This window comes from Hyalella azteca, unplaced genomic scaffold, assembly GCF_000764305.2.
Source record: "Hyalella azteca isolate HAZT.00-mixed unplaced genomic scaffold, Hazt_2.0.2 contig8314, whole genome shotgun sequence".
NCBI lineage: Eukaryota > Metazoa > Arthropoda > Malacostraca > Amphipoda > Hyalellidae > Hyalella > Hyalella azteca.
Window position 1 is genome coordinate 640,783 of NW_025938411.1, and position 17,879 is coordinate 658,661.

Here is a 17,879-nt window from a genome sequence, read left to right on the forward strand (position 1 = left end):
GGTTCAGCTAAGGCGTGTAAATCAGAGACCAGACTGCGCTTACGTCTAGCAATTTTATTTCGTATTACAGAATGAAACATAGTTGAACTTCTCCTAATTAACTGGGTCAAGGTAGGGAGGCCAGATTAAGAACAGGATTACAGATATGCTAATGATTATGACAACTGGCGTTACTGGACGTTGTAATATCCTAGGTCGGTGCTCACAATATGAATATGTAGCTAAATCATATTTAACGGGATATCAACTGCAGTTGCTAATTGACAATGATGCGTAAGGCAATAACATGGATAATAACGTGGAGTTAGAATTGATTGATAGAACTCTGAGTTAGATTGATAGAACTCTGATAGAATTCACTAGGTTAGCAACGTTCCTAGAAAATGAGTTGCGGGGGGTAACTGGAGGAAATAGAGGAGTCGCTGCAATCTCTTCAAGATTGAAATGATTTTTCAAAATGTTTATTAAAAAGAGACATTATTGATGCAGCGGTTGTGAATATCTTCGTACTAGCTAATCCAGTTAGTGCAGAGAACATATTTGAATAATTATCAACTTGCAAAATCAAACATTAAAGAACACATTTTTTTGGGCTTTAATTTCTGTATGGATCTTACAAGGTGACGTAGTTATCATTTTGGTCATGTGTCCAATATATCTAGGCCCACATTCAATTAAATATTTTGATGACAACATATCCAAGAATCCCTTTTTTATCGGTAATTTCTCCGTTAAATACCGTATAAATTTCCGCGTAGACATAAATTGCATGCAATCCTCGGTATTTCCCCGAATTGAGGTAAACAATCCATATAATGATATATTTTTAGGGACTCGCATTGTCGTCTAGTACATCGTCTCACTGTCGACAAGTGTAAAGAAATGTCGTCTAAATTGCTTTTCTTTTATTTTCATAGAAAATTTCTCAAATGAGTCTTAGATTATTCGAATTAGTTTTTCGTTTTCCCGCCTATTCGGAAAGAATTTTTAGTACTGGTATGTTTCCTTGTGTCTCTTCTTGAGCCAGTCCACCGCATTGACGGGCGGCAGGCCGCCTTTGCCGTCAAGAGGCTCGACCATGACGTCATCGTCGGGATAGACGAAGTAGGCGATGGAGCGACGCGGCAGCTTCTGCAGGTGCTCAGTCGCCGGCACCATCACGCGGTGCTCCTGTCGCAATTAAACTGTTACCGATGAAATGCAGCATAGAAACAACAGGGAAAACTTTTGGTTATTGTGGTTATCTCATTACATTCATTATGCTAACGAAGCAAACGTCCAAGTATATACTAAAAATAGTGATATAATCTCTGGAAAGGGTTGACCACAGCAACAGGAAAACGCACTCCTTGCTTTAAAGTAACTTATTCAACGCCAACTAAACTAGAATGCAATCAAGCAGAATTTAATTAAAAACTGACACCTGCCAATTTCCTCGGATGTAGTTATTTTTTATCCAGTTATGTCACGAGCAATAAACTTCAGTACTAAACTATCCGTAAATATCCTAGAGGAGATAGATCTCATCTTAGAGGTGAATCAGGGGCAAATCGGCCGCCTCGACAATTCGGGTGCTAATTAGGAACTTATTGCCAGAGTCGATTGCACTACGGGCCGAATCTGCATAATATAATAAAAAAACAGCTGCTCAGGCTGTCTCATATCAGACGCTGGTATTTGAGCGGAACATGGCCATCTCCCGCTCATATGGAATGGCGTCGATGTTTGTACACGCGTAAGTTTGTTAACTCATACAATGGAACGAAATGAGAATTGACTTTGCCAATTGTTTGAGCTTACTTGGTTGTTAGATAATAATTTTAATAATTATACAGCACGAATATCTCAATTTATTTTGCTGTATTTATAGACCACAGGTGGCTTGAAGGCGTGGAAACATTATTAAGGGGAGCAAGAGGAGAAAAATACTTGATTAGTACGTGGCGGTAAAAAATCAATGCTGTAACTCCAAGAGATTAATTTCAGTTCCTCATCTTAATATACATAACTAATATTCAAACTTTTAATTTGAAGAACCAGCGACAGATGAATGTTTACTTTTACATTAAGGGCCTACGAGTTTTACAATAAATATTCAGGTCTTTATGATCTTGGGATGGAACTGCTTGGTATTATAATGACAGTGCATTGTCTGATAACAGGCATTGAACAATGTACATACGGTTATGCAAAAAAGCTTTACAAAATAAGAATATATTATGGTGAAGTTCACAATTGTGAACCGCACAATTGCGTCATATTATAATGCTGTTCATAAATTACTTCAGTGAATTAAGATTGCTTTATTCATTGGCGGTTGTACGAACTGTGTATTACTCATTGCGGCGTGAGTGTCATATATGTTTATGCAACTTTACCAAGGCACCTCACTACTAGTACTTTTCAAATAAATTAAAAAAATTGGTCATTGGTTCTAAAACATCGATGACAAAACCTAGTATGCAATGCTTTACGGTTCTTGTTTCTCATATATAGTTACTTTATCATGTTCGCAGGACAAAATATGTTGTTGTGTTAAAAGTGATGAATCGTCGTGTTAAAAGTGAAAAATGTTACTGCAAAATAATAAATTTCTAAAATTGATCACTTTAAGAAAACCAAGTTTCTTAGGTTTACTGTCCAAATCTTCTCAAAGTGGAGCTTGTTGAGAAACCCGAGACCCGCGTGGGCACTAAGGGAATAATGGACATTACGTTATTCTAGTACACAGAATTGAGCATCCAAGATTTGGCACTGGCAGTAATGGAAATTTTTAACATGGAGTGTACGTTGGCATTAGCGTGTTATTTCAGCTGCTCGTGTCCATATGTTCATGTTTTTTCATTTCTAATTCATCGAGAAAGCTGGACCGATTTGTGGAAACTTCAGTCAATAGTCGAGTGGGTGGCTAGATCGGCTCACCGAGCCGCGAGCCGGTGTGAGAGAAACATGTACAAAAAATATATATAACTCAGTACTCACTGCAGTGAGTGACAGAGAGCGCATTTTCTCGTCGACGAAAACGTGAAGTAACGGACGGAATTCAAGACAGACGGAGAGACGGACAGACAGACGGACAGACGGACATACAGACGGACGGACATGGCGAGCACAATAGTGCATTTTTTCCGTAAATGAGAAAATGCGCTAAAAAGATACAAAACGTTGTCGTAAGTTACCAATAATATTAGACAAAATTAGAATATTAGAAAATTAGAATATAGAAAAAAATAATATTAGAAAATTTTAGAAAAAGTTTGGTTGTGGGTGATGTGGAAAGTTGGGGTTGAAAGTTGCATAAAATATTATTATTCAAGGTAAAAAATCGTGTTACTTGGCAATTTACTTTATTGTGCCTCGGCGACACATTTTTTCAGTGTTTCCGTCTAGCCAGCATGTATGTACATAGCCTATAACGATTCAAATGACCCCTTTCTTCCCTCCAGTACAAGGGGAGAATGGAGGGGAGATTTTTTAACTCACTTTACAGATTCGGCCGTGTCCGTGCCGAAGCTTTCCGGTTCCAAATACGCAAGACCATTTATCGCACCAAGCTTGCCCGTCTATGAACGGATTCCAATCAAACGCCTATTTCGCTCATACAACTAGAGCGAAAGCAGACATAGAGCCGCTAATTTACGCGCTGGGCGAGCTAAAGGCTTCTTTAATTCATAAGCTAACCACTCCCAAAATTTCGATGAGGTTGCTGCTTGAGTTACGCGAAGATGTAACAAACACCATATTATCGTGCTGACGAGTTGGTTGTTGCTTGAGCTAAGTATGGATGTAACCAAACTCCACATTACCGTGGTGATGAGTTGGTTGTTGCTTGAGCTATGCAAGAATGCAACCAAACTCCACATCACCGTGGTGATGAGTTGGTTGTTGCTTGAGCTATGCAAGGATGCAACCAAACTATTCATTACCGTGGCGATGAGTTGATTGTTGGTCCACCGTTGGAGTAGGTCGGCTACGTTCACCAGCACGGCGCCCTCGAGTGGGGGCGCTGGCACCCAAGCCCCGCTCCGGGTTTTTACCTATTAAATGATGAATATGAATTTCAATACAGCGTAAGTTAATAAGGTAAGATATGTGCGCACAGCATATTTTTCTTCAATCGCTCTTCCATGGAGGGTGGCAGACATAACATGACTTCACTAAGGTTACCTTTAAGCAAAATTCTGCCTATATCTTAGAATAAGAATGCAAATGATGAAATATAAAATTTGTAAAAAATGGAAAAAAAATTATAAAAAATGATGAAAAATTGAAATATAAAATTTTCATTCTTATTTGACTTTATTTGCACGTCAAACTCTCAGTGTCTCGCAGGAGCAAAGCACCTCGAGGCCGCCGAGGCCGTCCTGCAGGAGGAGGGTGATGGTGCCGTAGTCTGTGTGGGCGCCGCATCGCATGGTGCCCTCAGGACGATGTGAGGGCACGGGCGGGTAGTAAAGGATCCTCATGAGGGTACGGTTGCCGGTAGGCTCCCTCTTTCTCGAGTGAGCTTTAACCAGGAAGTTGTTTTCCACTCCTGCACCGAACGACAGTGAGCACGTATGACGGGATTATTGATGATCTTATGTTTAGATTAGTGACTAGTTTATGGTTGGCTTCATTTACTTTATGACTTAAATGTAGAATCTCATTCAAGTGAGATATTATTTGTTAATTCAAGGATATAATTTATGTATGACTAAGTAATGCGTGGACCTAATTTTCTTTCGTGACTGTAACAAGGTATCTTTTTTGCTGTGGTATTATTTNGGATGAGTTTGTCGCTGAGTTCGTCCAGCGCCGTCATGACGTGGACGACGGAGGCGCCGAAGTCGGGGATCTCTTCGTCAGGGTAGCGATTAAAGCAAAATTCCACATCGAAACTCTCGCGCAACTCGTGTTTCTTGAAGTCGCCTCCCAGCCTGAGTAAAGGGAACGAAAATTCGTTACGGCGAGGCACTGCTGTAAGAGGCATAAAAAATCTTAATGAATCTACTATACGCAAATTATTGTAAAATTCCCGTCGTCGATACGAAACTTAAATTGTCGTACATCGTCAGTTTACATAAACGTAATATATAGTCTATGTTGCATGATTATTTAAAATTCTCACCTTTCCTGGTCTATGGCAACGTATCCTTGACCGTCCAGTCTATTGTACTTTTCCTTCACTGCCAGGGGCAGTTCGAAGAACTTGCCAGTGCTGCTGAACGCTTTCTCGGTCTAGAATAAAATAATTTAATTAATTAATAGAACTAATTATGGAAAAAATAGGGCTTTCAACTATCTATTTTTCTCCAATAAATCACTCTCAATAAACACTAAATCTTTGTTACCCTGGGCCCCAAATGGAGTTCAAGTTATGTTTTGCTGTCTAATCGGAAACCAGACTTTAAACAAGGAAATATGTGCATATAACGCCAGTTATACAATGACAGGTTTTGTTTATTTTCACCTAGTAAATTCGCGTTTGGAGATGAAAATGCATCATCATTAAACCTAATCCAAAATTATCTTGTGCCCGTTGATTATTCATATTAAAATAAAATTAGTGTTTCATCATTGCAGTGCATTTCATTTACTGTCAACTCTAGTTTGATGATTTTTACACACGAGGAGGATATGAAATCAAAAATTATAAAAATCTTTTAATTATTAGTTCACCTACGTTATCGAATACCCGTTATGTACATATGGATTGACGTATTATTATTTCGTACCATCAGAATAATTTATATACCATGATATAGTATAGGTCGTGCTGTAGAGGAATTGGATTAAATTTTATAATTTATGTATTAGGCTTGTGCTAAATTTGTGTGGTCGATTTATAATTAATCAGTATTAGAATTGTAGGAACGTTTTAGAAGTACAGTAATCGAGGTCAGAGATTGCGGGTAGGAAGGATGTAGTAGTATGAACGTAGACTTGGGGCAGCATCACATGTCTGGTGAAAAGCAGCTCAGTGAACGGGTGATGGCTAAATGCCCGTTTACTAAGTCCAGGAAATAGAATATGAACAATATCTCTCATGTATGAGAGATAAAATTATGATTTTATTTCATTTAAATTATGAACAATAAAATATTTTAATGTGACCGTTGTTCCTTCAGCACAGATCATGTGGGCTACCACTATACCCACGATTGTGCCATATATTTTCACTGTAACACGGCGCTATTTGATAGGTTCTATATTATAAGTAGCATCTGAATCCAAATTGAAGAATAACTCGGCAGGTCAGCACGGTTCAGCAGATTAGCGCAGGTCTAGTGGTTGACTCGCCAGGTTCAACCACTTCAATTAATGGTTTACACGGATAATATGGTGGTTAATAGTTGAGTGTTGTTAATGGTTCCTACCGTTAATGAGGTGGTTAATGGTTTACAGTGATTAATGGTTGCCACGGTTAAAGTTTGTAACAGATAATGTGGTGGTTAATTGTTTAATTTTGTTTGAATTTCCAAAGCTGTACACGTGGAAACTGTATTGCATGCTTAACTCATGCTGCAGTAGCACGGTTACCATGATGATACTAGCCCTCTAAATACTTTATGACAATATCTACTCCAGGTGAATTATACATATGTACGTATATGAGAGTATCCGCGAAAGCGGTGTTCAAGGTACTCTACCGAATTTCAGTTTCCAAAATTTCCATAAAGACGCTGAAACCATTTATCTTGTCCCAAACTTTCAACACTTTATGTCAATTAATGTTTACCATGATTCATTGTAATTATTTTGCAAAAATAAGAGGAATTTACCAGACTTTCTGGTATCCCGTGGCCGGTGATGTACACGAAGCCGATGTTGGCGCAAGCATGTGTCAGCTGCCGACCAATGCGCTGCAAATCAACCGCTGGAATTCCAGCGTCAGCGGTTTTCCCTTATAACAAATGAACAAAATTTTTCTTTACCGAACATTTATCGAACAGTTTATTCATTATTTTAGCTCGTCGTTATTCAATACTATTCGTCGTTATGAAATACAAATAAATTTGAATTGAGGGAAACTATCCTGTAACCGGACGTTCGCTACCTTAGCTTCAACGGATGGCTGCCCAAGGCTGCACGCTGGCCACGAACTTATTAAAAAGCTAGTTTTGAATATATGATAATGAAAACCACATTCCAGTTCACCACTAAAGTTTCAAACACGTTTATTCCAGTAGAAATATAGCACTTTTAAATTTGGCACTCAACAGTTACGGTTACAGGTAGGAGCCGTACAAACACTGACACTCACTGCAAGACAATTAGCTTTATGCCAGATCGGCAGTTACTAGCTACCACTAGGAAGGTCAGAGCAGCAACTTAACCGATCGGCCAGCAGGACACAACTGCTTTGGCGACAACTCCATCGCCCTCGTCACTTCTCTCTACAACACAGAAGGTCGAGAGTCAATGTGACGCGAGCGGCCTCACTGGAAATTCATTAACACTAATATGTACAATGTACAATGTCACCTCGAAGAAATTGACATGAGCACAGTAAAAACTTGAAAGAATATCGTGAACAATTTTCCATCGTTCACAATCCTACAAATCCATGCCTATTTTTGCGTATGTCAGTGAGAGACATTAAATTCAATTTTTTAATGAAATGAGAATTTCGCCACTGAACTCGGTTTTCAGGAAATAGTATTTAATATTATAATAATATATTAAAGTGTGAACCTAGAAATCACTAGTAACAAAATCTATTCGCAGATATTTATTAGGAAACTCACCAATTGTTGCGATATCCACGACAGGGATGATTCTGCAGTCTTCTTCTGCCATTATTAACCCGCCTGCAAATTGTTCAAGCGCCTACGAATAATTATTGTTAAAGATGGGGCGAAAAACATATAATTTTAATCACCTTCAACCATAATTGCTTATCGTAAATTGTGGACCTTTTGTGCCAACCGATCGTGAAACCAACCCACAATGCTCACTTTTAGGTTTATATAAAAGAAGAATCAACTACTCTAAAACACTGCAAGGGATTACTTATGGAATTACTCCAGCGAAAACAATAATAAACAAAAAATTCATCTTCACATTCACAACTTGTAGCTTCGAATTCGAATTAAATAATATGATTTGCATATCTCGCAATTTATCAAATGCAGCAGCCACCATTGATCATAAGTATCAACACAGCATATCCTGAAGATACAAGGCACTACGCGATTACCGCAATCAAATATATTGAATCTTGTACTAATAAAACTAAAATTATTCTGGCAAGTGCAAATGACTTCGAAAATAGTGTGAGAAAATTAACAATTAGAAGTGAATATTTTTTTAAGCAGCGTGGAAAGAATATGAGCAGCGCAGTCAAAATCCAATCATTGAGAGTGTCAACTGAACCCAGGATGGTCACTGAGGTCGTGGCCTCTCTCTGCCGCTGAGTGCCGCTTATAAAGCTTATCAAACCAAGCACAACGCCGTACAAGGATACGTTATCAGTTGATAGGGTACAAGTACTGCCAGTCATTTAGATTTAGCTCTGGGTCGCCTTTCGATCGCCACTCTCGCCTTAGAGGTAAATCAGATGTGAAACGGCTGCCTCTTTTGTTCAGCCGCTAAATAGGAGCTACTTTTGATAGTTCCGTGGGAAAAAATGTACGGGTCAAATGACACACGAAATCAACGGCTGGTCAGCCCGCCCCATGCTTGCCCTGCTCAGTAGCTAGCATAAGTTCTTAGCGCGCGCGTGACAAGCCCCTGCTTTAGACCTGACACTGCATGTGCACTCTGTATGGATACGAACTTATCAACACGCGCGTGTTTCAACGCTTCTGCATTGCGTATACGTCAAGATGCTTGCGTTGCGTTATTTACAATATGCTTGCATTGAATGTGTGTTGCTCACGCGTGCGTTGAGTGAGATTCAAAACGCGTGCGGGGCGTGTCAGTCAACGCGCGTGCTTTGCATGTGAATATCAAAATTCGCGGGGCATCTTAATTCAACACGCTTGCGTTACTTTTGTGTCAATAGGCTTTCGACTATTGTCCGCCAACACGCGTCATCAGCAGAGCTTGCGGGAACTGCGTGATCTACAATACGAAAATTAAAGCGAACATTGTTTTCCTGTAAACAGGCTTACGTTACTTCTATGTCTACACGTGTGTGTCGCGTTCTGGCAACAAGCTTGCATTGTTATTTAGGTAACACACTCAAATTACATGTTTACAGATGACTTCAACATCCACGCTTCGGAAGCAAGGCAGCCAAAAATAACCCCCATAATACTACTCTCTGTCCAAAGCTGGGATACCCACTACCCCCAGTTTGAGGTAATGCAGGAAGCGGAGAGCCGGTGAGTGGAAACGCTGTTTGCGGCGTTAGTAGCATGATGCATTTCGTCTCGTATGGATGACGATTGAGACATGTATCTCATTTCAGTCGTGTAATGTTAGTGTGAATAATGGAGTAGGCAAATTTAATATAATTCCGTATCAAAGGCTGAACATATTAATTTGTCAATGTTTAGATACACAACTTCTCAAGTTTTTAGTGTCCAGTGCTTACCCGACCAGACGACGTTTAGGAACACAGCCTTGAGTTTCAAGATTTTGGCTGAAAGAAATTTTTAACTTAGGGTGAATATATGTTGGCACGAGCTTGTTATTTCAGCTCGCTCGTGCTCAAATACTCGAGGATTTATTTCTAATTCGCCAAGATAGCAGGATCGACTTTTGGAACCGTAAGTCTAGAATTGTCTTCAGTGGACTGCTTGGTTACATTTTGAATTGACACTGGGTAGTCTTCACAACCCGGCGCCAGGCCGCTTGCAAGCGGCACAGGTTTCAACGAGGATGCCTAGCCTAATCGCAAGTAATTGCGTTGGTTGTTTTTCATTATGTGCTTTATTCCTTTGCATCATCGGGTTTTTTACCGGAGAGAAATACAAGTATATCTATGAATTTCGTTATTTTAGATGAACTACAACTTACAAAAGGATAGATTTCTGAAGTTGCAATCCAGCATGGTAACGTTCGAATGTTCACAAATTCCAATTGTAATTTCGACGGTAATAATGTTTCTATTCTATTCGGCGGTAGTAATGTTAACAACCGCTGTAGACAGAATTTTATAGACCAGTGCATAACAGTTGATCGGAATATATTTCTGTATATATAAATACAGAAATTGGTAATACCGCGACAATTATTAGTTGACGTTTTTCAATTAGATATTTAAGGTAAAAGAACCCTTCCTGGCTGGACCTAACCCTAGTAAAATTGTAAAAAATAGTGTCAAAAAACTATTTTTCACACCTCTATAACCTCTAATTCTAACCCTAACCTAACAAAATTTTTGTTAATTAGCATTTCGCAAAATAGCGTTCATCTTTTTTGTGTCGCACTATTGGCAAATACTAATCATAGGTAGATTCTGTGACATTTGTACATTCCGAGACCGTAATTGTGCGACATTTTGTCGCACAATATGCCAAAAATGTTGCGCTATTGTCGAAAGTATGAGTAACGTTTGATCGAACAATTCCGCGACACGGTTTTCAAGAAACGTGTCGCACAATAACCATACTTATCAATAATATTTATATCTATAACGTACAGATATTCAAATGTCCCCTAACTTCTCCCAATATTAGGGGGATGGGAGGGTACATTTTTAACTCACTTCTCAGATTCGGCCGAGTCTGTCCCAAAACTATCAGGTGCCAAATACGCACGCCCCGCACTCGCCCACCAAGGTATAAACCAGATTCTAATCGGGCGCTCATTTCGCTCGTACAACCAGAGCGTAAAGCGAACATAGAGCCACTAATTTAGTCGCTGAGCAAGCTAAGCGCGTCTCTAATTCAGAAGCTAACCACCCTCCAAATTTCGATAGGGTGGGGACAACTAATATTGTGAAGGATGACTGCAACTAGTTAAGGATGACTGCAACTAGTAGAGGATGACTTGGCGGATGACTGCGACTAGTGTCGGAAGATTGTGATTAATGGAGGATGACCGTCTGAGACTTCTAGCGGATGACAACACGCGGAGACTTGGACGAAACAATGTTTGTGAAAAAACATGAAATGTTCACCGTTAAATATCGATGCAATTATCAACGTTTTGGTGTAAATGATGCCTCAAACTTAAGAAATTTGTCTTATATAATGAAATTCATTTACACAACAACCTAATAAAAATATAGATGGATTAATAACAAGATTAGATATATAGTTTATTTATAGAGTTCACAAATATTTAGCACTGATTTCTTGAATAATGCGAAAATAACTTCACAAAACTAACGAAATAGCTAATGCAAAGTGACAAAATATGGACATGAGTTACATATAAAAATAACATCCATGCACTAAATGCAAGGAATATTTCTAATTTGCAATAATTGAAGATAAAAATGCTATGAAAATTTCGATTACGGAGTAAAGTGGAATATATACGTCAGCAGATAAACATGGCAATATTGCGCAAAATGTCGTGGCTCACGTCATCTTGACACGACATCGTGAATGGCATTCAAAAGTTTTCTCTAAATATTCATCGTACTAGCAACAAAAACCCTGTAACCGCATTTCAAGAAAGTTATTGCAATTTTACTTTGTTAAAAATGACAATCTTGTTCCAATATAAAATATCATTCGATAATGTCCTAGGATAAACAATACTATTTCTATTGTTTTTCGCATTGTTGACTCGCATTCGTCAAGTGTAAAGAAATGTCGTCTAATTTGTTTTTCCTTCATTTTCATAGAAAACTTCTCAATTGATTCTTCATTTATTCGAGATAGTTAGTTATTCGCTTCCATCCTTGTCGGATCGAATTTTCAGTACTGGTATGTTTCCTTGTATCTTTTATTCAGCCAGTCTTCCGCATTGACGGGTGGCAGGCTTCCTTTGCCGTCCAGAGGCTCGACCATGACGTCATCGTCGGGGTGGACGAAGTAGGCGATGGAGCGACGCGGCAGCTTCTGCAGGTGCTCAGTCGCCGGCACCATCACGCGGTGCTCCTGTCTCAATTATATGGTTATCGAAAAAACATATCGTAGGAAGAATAGGTAAATATGTTTTTCTTCATTACAAAGGTCATTCGTTATACTCAGGAAGTAAACGTCCAATTAAGGAATATATGAATAGTGATATAGGGAATATACGGGAAAAGTTGTTCTTAGCAACAGTGAAACGCAATTCTTGTTATAAATGACTTCAACGCTAACTAAACTAGAATGTAATCAAACAGAATTTAATTAAAAACTGACGCCTGACAATTTCCTCGGGTGTTGTCATTTTTTCCAGTTACGTCATTGACAATGAACTTCATTCTTAGGAATGCTTATATCTCTGCAATGATTGACAGTATTTTATAGTAGATATCCCAGATATACCAAGGTGATCACTAAGTGGAGACGATAATACTAGGCTCATTCCATACATCGCTTAAGCTAATTAACTAAACTTAGCAGTGGGATCAAATTCTATTCATTAGGATGAATAATTTCCTGCAAGTAAGCCATTATGATTCAATTTAAAATGTAAGTATCTGGCTTCCTTGATGTGCACATACGGCATCATTCTCAGGTGATTCTTGCCTTCTTCTAAAGCAATGCAAGTGTGATGGAACGCGAATTTTGTGAAATATTTTTTTAAACGTAGTATTTTCTGGACTTGGAAGATTCAACTTCACTAAAGAATTCGAGTTTTGACATTATAAATTGCGTTTGAATACCACTTAATAATGCGTGAAAATATTCATTTTATGACTAGGATTTGTAATCTCGTTTAACTGTGATATTATTTTGTTTATTCATAAGATTTGGTTATCAGTCTTGGGACGAGACTTAATGACTTGTAGCTCCAACGTGATTGGTCGTTTCAGCTGGTAGCCTCGCGCGGGTGCACGTTTATTCCCCTCGGTGGTGTTGGACGATGGGGAGCTCGGTCTCCTCAGAATTGATTCGACTATTAACTGGTGATTAGTTCCCAAAAGGATTAAAACTATAATTACTATATTAAATTGTATTATATTGTCTTTTTTGTTCATATATTATGAAGCTAGTCCATTTTGTTGCGCTGTAAACTAGGTATTATTGTGAGGTCACTTTAGTTGAGTTATCCATTGCGGGCGAATTGTGTGTGCTCAGTGGAACTGGGTGGGGGTTCGATCGTCTCGAACGCCAGATTTGAGCTTCCGAGACCCACCCTTAGTTCTGGAGATATCTCGGGAAGATATCCACTAGCGGACTAATTACGGCGATGGCGGAGTTCTTTGCTAGTTACAGTTGCTGGTAGCGCTCTAGCACGAATTGCTCCCGTGCCGAGCACCTCTCGCGTTGTGGGGGGCTAATAACCTCCACACTCGAGTATATATGTCAGCGTTCTATTGCAGCATCTGCCGTACCGTTTGCGCCTCCCATTTCGTGGGAATTAATGTATTCCACGCGCGGGAGTAATCGGAATTTGGCAGTGTATTAGGGCTCGTACCCCTGATCAATGAAATTGGTTTTCTGCATATTGTGGTGCAGCTCGTACCTGTACCCGTGACGTCCGTTTCTGCATTCTTGGCAGTGTATTAGGTTTCGTACGCCTGATCATTGCAGCTTGTTGTTAGCATTGTGGTGAAGCTTGAACCTGTACCCTTGCTATCCGCTTCTGTGGTTCTCGACAATGTATTAGGACTCATCGACGTTGTATCCCTGAAGTTGAGATCCTTTCTCCCGGAGCTTATGGACTTTTAGTGAATAATAAATTGTGTGCCCCTGTACAGTAGAATTTGTGTATCGCGTGAAGGTCACTTATATACTACGAAACGTTCCTCGTGTTAATTCCTCCTCTCTCAAACGCAAAGGAATTTAGAGCGGGGCAAAAGAGCGACTTTTTTGTCCTTTTGTTCAAACCAATAAAAAAGTCACCACAAAGTCGGCTCGCTACCCATAATTATTTCGACTTCGCGGCGATGTTTCCGGTTACACTAGAATGCAACCAAACTCCACATTACCGTGGTGATAAGTTGGTTGTTGCATGATCTATGCAAGGATGCAACCAAACTACTCAATACAGTGGCGTTGAGTTGACGTCAGCTTGAGTTATGCAACCAAACTATTCAGTACCGTAGTGATGAGTTGGTGGTTGCTTGAGCTATGCAAGAATGCAACCAAACTATGCATTACCGTAGTGATGAGTTGGTGGTTGCTTGAGCTATGCAAGGATGCAACAAAACTATTCATTACCGTAGTGATGAGTTGGTGGTTGCTTGAGCTATGCAAGAATGCAACCAAACTATTCATTACCGTAGTGATGAGTTGGTGGAAAGGATGCAACTAAACTATTCATTACCGTGGCGATGAGTTGATTGTTGGTCCACCGTTGGAGTAGGTCGGCTACGTTCACCAGCACGGCGCCCTCGAGTGGGGGCACTGGCACCCAAGCCCCACTCCGGGTTTTTACCTATTAAATGATGAATATGAATTTCAATACAGCGTAAGTTAATAAGGTAAAATATGTGCGCACAGCATATTTTTATTCAATCGCTCTTCCATGGAGGGTGGCAGACAAACATGACCTCACAAAGGTTACCTTTAAGCAAAATTCTGACTATATCTTTAACGAAAATAAATAATTTTCATTCTTATTTGACTTTATTTGCAAGTCAAACTCTCAGTGTCTCGCTGGAGCAAAGCACCTCGAGGCCGCCGAGGCTGTCCTGCAGGAGGAGGGTGATGGTGCCGTAGTCTGTGTGGGCGCCGCATCGCATGGTGCCCTCAGGACGATGTGAGGGCACGGGCGGGTAGTAAAGGATCCTCATGAGGGTATGGTTGCCGGTAGGCTCCCTCTTTCTCGAGTGCGCTTTAACCAGGAAGTTGTTTTCCACGCCTGCACCGAACGACAGTAAGCACGGTAGGGAAGTTTATTAAGTTTTGAATATGATCGAAACTCGTCGAACTCGAGGTTCATCAATTCAAATGAGATCCTAAAGTAAACAAGTACCTAACAAGAGCCAAAGCAAATCCAGGGCAGAAAATGAGTTTGTTTGTCTAGTGTGAGAGTTTTTTTCCTGAGAAGTTATGCCAATTGTCCAATTATTACACAATTCAGACTAACACGCTTCTAAATCTCATTCAAAGACTTTTAAGGGGGGGAGACTACCCTAAAATTTTCGGATTTGGCATTTTCGGTTTTTAGTCTCATCTTAAAGCTGACATTCTTCCCTATCCAATGATACCACTGCGGTCGCTGTACGTGAATTTTTACTTACATGACGGCTCTTTAAAGGGGGGCGGGTAGGGGAGTTTTTCAGTAATTGGATACAAGGTAATTAGCAGCTGAGCATTTTAAATATAGTTTCTACTTGAGTTGTGCTGCAGTTACATGCTTTGTCTCATCTTAAAGCTGACATTCTGAGCTTTTCAACGATAGCACTGCGATTGCTATAAGTGATGCTAGCAAGTCGCTGCTAGCATCCCTGAGTGGAATTAGGCCACAGAAGCCTGTAGTTTGGTCCCTATGCTACATTGAGTGACTATTTCAAGGCGCGCGGAACTTTATCGCGCCGTCCTGAGAAGTTCAACTTTTTGTCACGGAAAACCTATCTCCTCCTAGAGTTTTGAAGCAACAGCAATGAGACATATTCCATTCTATTTGTAAAGACCATACCTATCGAGTAACGAAGCCCCTTTTTAGATTTGTGCATAGTTTGGATTCAAAATGGGGGGAAGGGGGGGGAATGAGAAAAATGCAGAAAAAAATTTTAATGCGTAAAAAAAACTAAGGCAAAAATCAAAAATCGGGCTTTGTTACTCGATTGGTATGGTCTTTACGAATAGAATGGTATATGTCTCATCGCTGTAGCTTCAAAACCCTAGGAGGAGATAGATTTCTACAACTAGTACCCCCTTTTTTGTCAGTTTTCTATGAATTTCACGTTTTCTATCAATTTTTCGAAAAAATCACACGAACAAAAATGTCTTTGAATTCTGTTTTATATATGTGTACCAAGTTTCAAAGTGATCAAAAACAAAAAAGTTGTAAACAAACAAGTTGTTTACGGATGGATCCATCCGTAAACAAAAGTGATCCATCCTCCTCCTTAATCGGGTCGTTTCATTTGTTAGCAATAAATTCTTGAACTTCTCGCCGTTCTCAAAATTAATGAGATGACTCACCAAGGGCAGACTGGAGAGCCAGGATGAGTTTGTCGCTGAGTTCGTCCAGCGCCGTCATGACGTGCACGACGGAGGCGCCGAAGTCAGGGATCTCTTCGTCAGGGTAGCGATTAAAGCAAAATTCTACATCGAAACTCTCGCGCAACTCGTGTTTCTTGGAGTCGCCACCCAACCTGAGTGAAGGGAGCGAAAATTCATTACGCCGAGGCACTACTCTACGAGGCATAAAAAAAATCCTAATGAATCTACGATGCGCAAATTCTCGTAAAATTTGCGCTGCTGATAAGGAACTTATAGTGTCGTAGATTGTCAGATTACATAAGCGTAACATATTGTATATTTTACATGAACGTTTACGATTCTCACTTTTGCCGGTCTACGGCAAGGTAACCTTGACCGTCCAGTCGGTCGTACTTTTCCTTCACTGCCAGGGGCAGTTCAAAGAACTTGCCAGTGCTGCTGAACGCTTTCTCGATCTAGAATAAAATAATTCAATTAATTAATAGAACGGTTCAGTTGAAAATGGGGCTTGCAATAATCTATTTTTCTCCAATCAATCCTTCTTAATAAACGCTAGGTAATTTTTGTTGCCAGGGCCTCAATTACGAATTAAGTGGAGTTCAAATCATGGTTTTATGTTTAATCAAAAACCACACTCTACACAATAAAATGTACTGATTTAACGATAGTTATACAATAACGCTTCTTGTTTATTTATTTTTACCAAGTAAATTCAGGTTTAGATGAGAGGTTGTATCATTACTAAACCTTATCCAAAATTACCTTGTATCGGACAAATAATTTATTTTGAAATAAAACTCGTATTTTATCGAGCAAACCAAGCTGAAATATTTCTAAGCTGCTAATAAATTAACTTGTAGCATTTATAGTCTTTTACATTGCATTACTTCCTAATTACTGTCAACTCTTGCATAATTTTATGTTAGCAAAGATTTTACTACGATTTTATGATACATACACGGTGATGATAAATAATAATAAATCAAATAGTGAGAGGCAACGTACTTCAATAATAATTTCTACAGTTTAGTGATTTCTACTAACGAGGAGGATATGAAAGTAAGAGTGATAAAAATCACTCCATTATTAGTTCACCTACGTTATCGAATAACCGTTATATCGATCGGTATGGATTACGACGCATCATTATTGCATCCTATCTGAATAATTTATATACCATGATATTGTATAGGTCATGCTGCAGAGGAATTGGATTAAATTTTATAATTTATGCATTAGGCTCGTGCTGAATATGTATGGTTGATTTATAATTAATCAGTGTTAGAATTGTAGGAACTTTTAAGAAGTACAGGAATCGAGGTCAGAGATTGAGGGTAGGAAAGAAGTAGCAGTATGAACGCTGTCTCTTATACACATCTAGATGTGTATAAGAGACAGAGCAAAGCACCTCGAGGCCGCCGAGGCTGTCCTGCAGGAGGAGGGTGATGGTGCCGTAGTCTGTGTGGGCGCCGCATCGCATGGTGCCCTCAGGACGATGTGAGGGAACGGGCGGGTAGTAAAGGATCCTCATGAGGGTACGGTTGCCGNATGATTAGTGGAGGATGACCGTCTGCGACTTCTAGCGGATGACAACATGCGGAGACTTGGACGAAAAAATGTTTGTGAAAAAAACATGATATGTTCACCGTTAAATAACAATGCAATTATCAACGTTTTGGTGTAAATGATGGTTCAAACGTAAGAAATTTGTCTTACATGTTGAAA

The 17,879-nt window shown here is 39.5% G+C and overlaps 2 protein-coding genes across 2 annotated transcripts; both read right to left on the reverse strand.

The window, feature by feature from the left end:
• Positions 1-454: 454 nt before the first annotated feature.
• LOC125178250 (2-oxoglutarate-dependent dioxygenase htyE-like) lies at positions 455-7,963 on the reverse strand. Its single transcript, XM_047881567.1, has 7 exons — positions 7,731-7,963; positions 6,765-6,886; positions 5,111-5,220; positions 4,732-4,919; positions 4,344-4,534; positions 3,927-4,037; positions 455-1,170 (listed from the first exon to the last, which is right to left on the reverse strand). The coding sequence occupies exons 1-7, from the start codon at positions 7,780-7,782 to the stop codon at positions 988-990; spliced, it is 957 nt and encodes a 318-aa protein (XP_047737523.1). The 5' UTR covers positions 7,783-7,963; the 3' UTR covers positions 455-987.
• A 3,330-nt stretch (positions 7,964-11,293) lies between these two features.
• LOC108678016 (2-oxoglutarate-dependent dioxygenase htyE-like) lies at positions 11,294-17,685 on the reverse strand. Its single transcript, XM_047881568.1, has 6 exons — positions 17,563-17,685; positions 16,500-16,609; positions 16,134-16,306; positions 14,654-14,844; positions 14,308-14,418; positions 11,294-11,984 (listed from the first exon to the last, which is right to left on the reverse strand). The coding sequence occupies exons 1-6, from the start codon at positions 17,683-17,685 to the stop codon at positions 11,802-11,804; spliced, it is 891 nt and encodes a 296-aa protein (XP_047737524.1). The 3' UTR covers positions 11,294-11,801.
• Between the last annotated feature and the right edge of the window lie 194 nt (positions 17,686-17,879).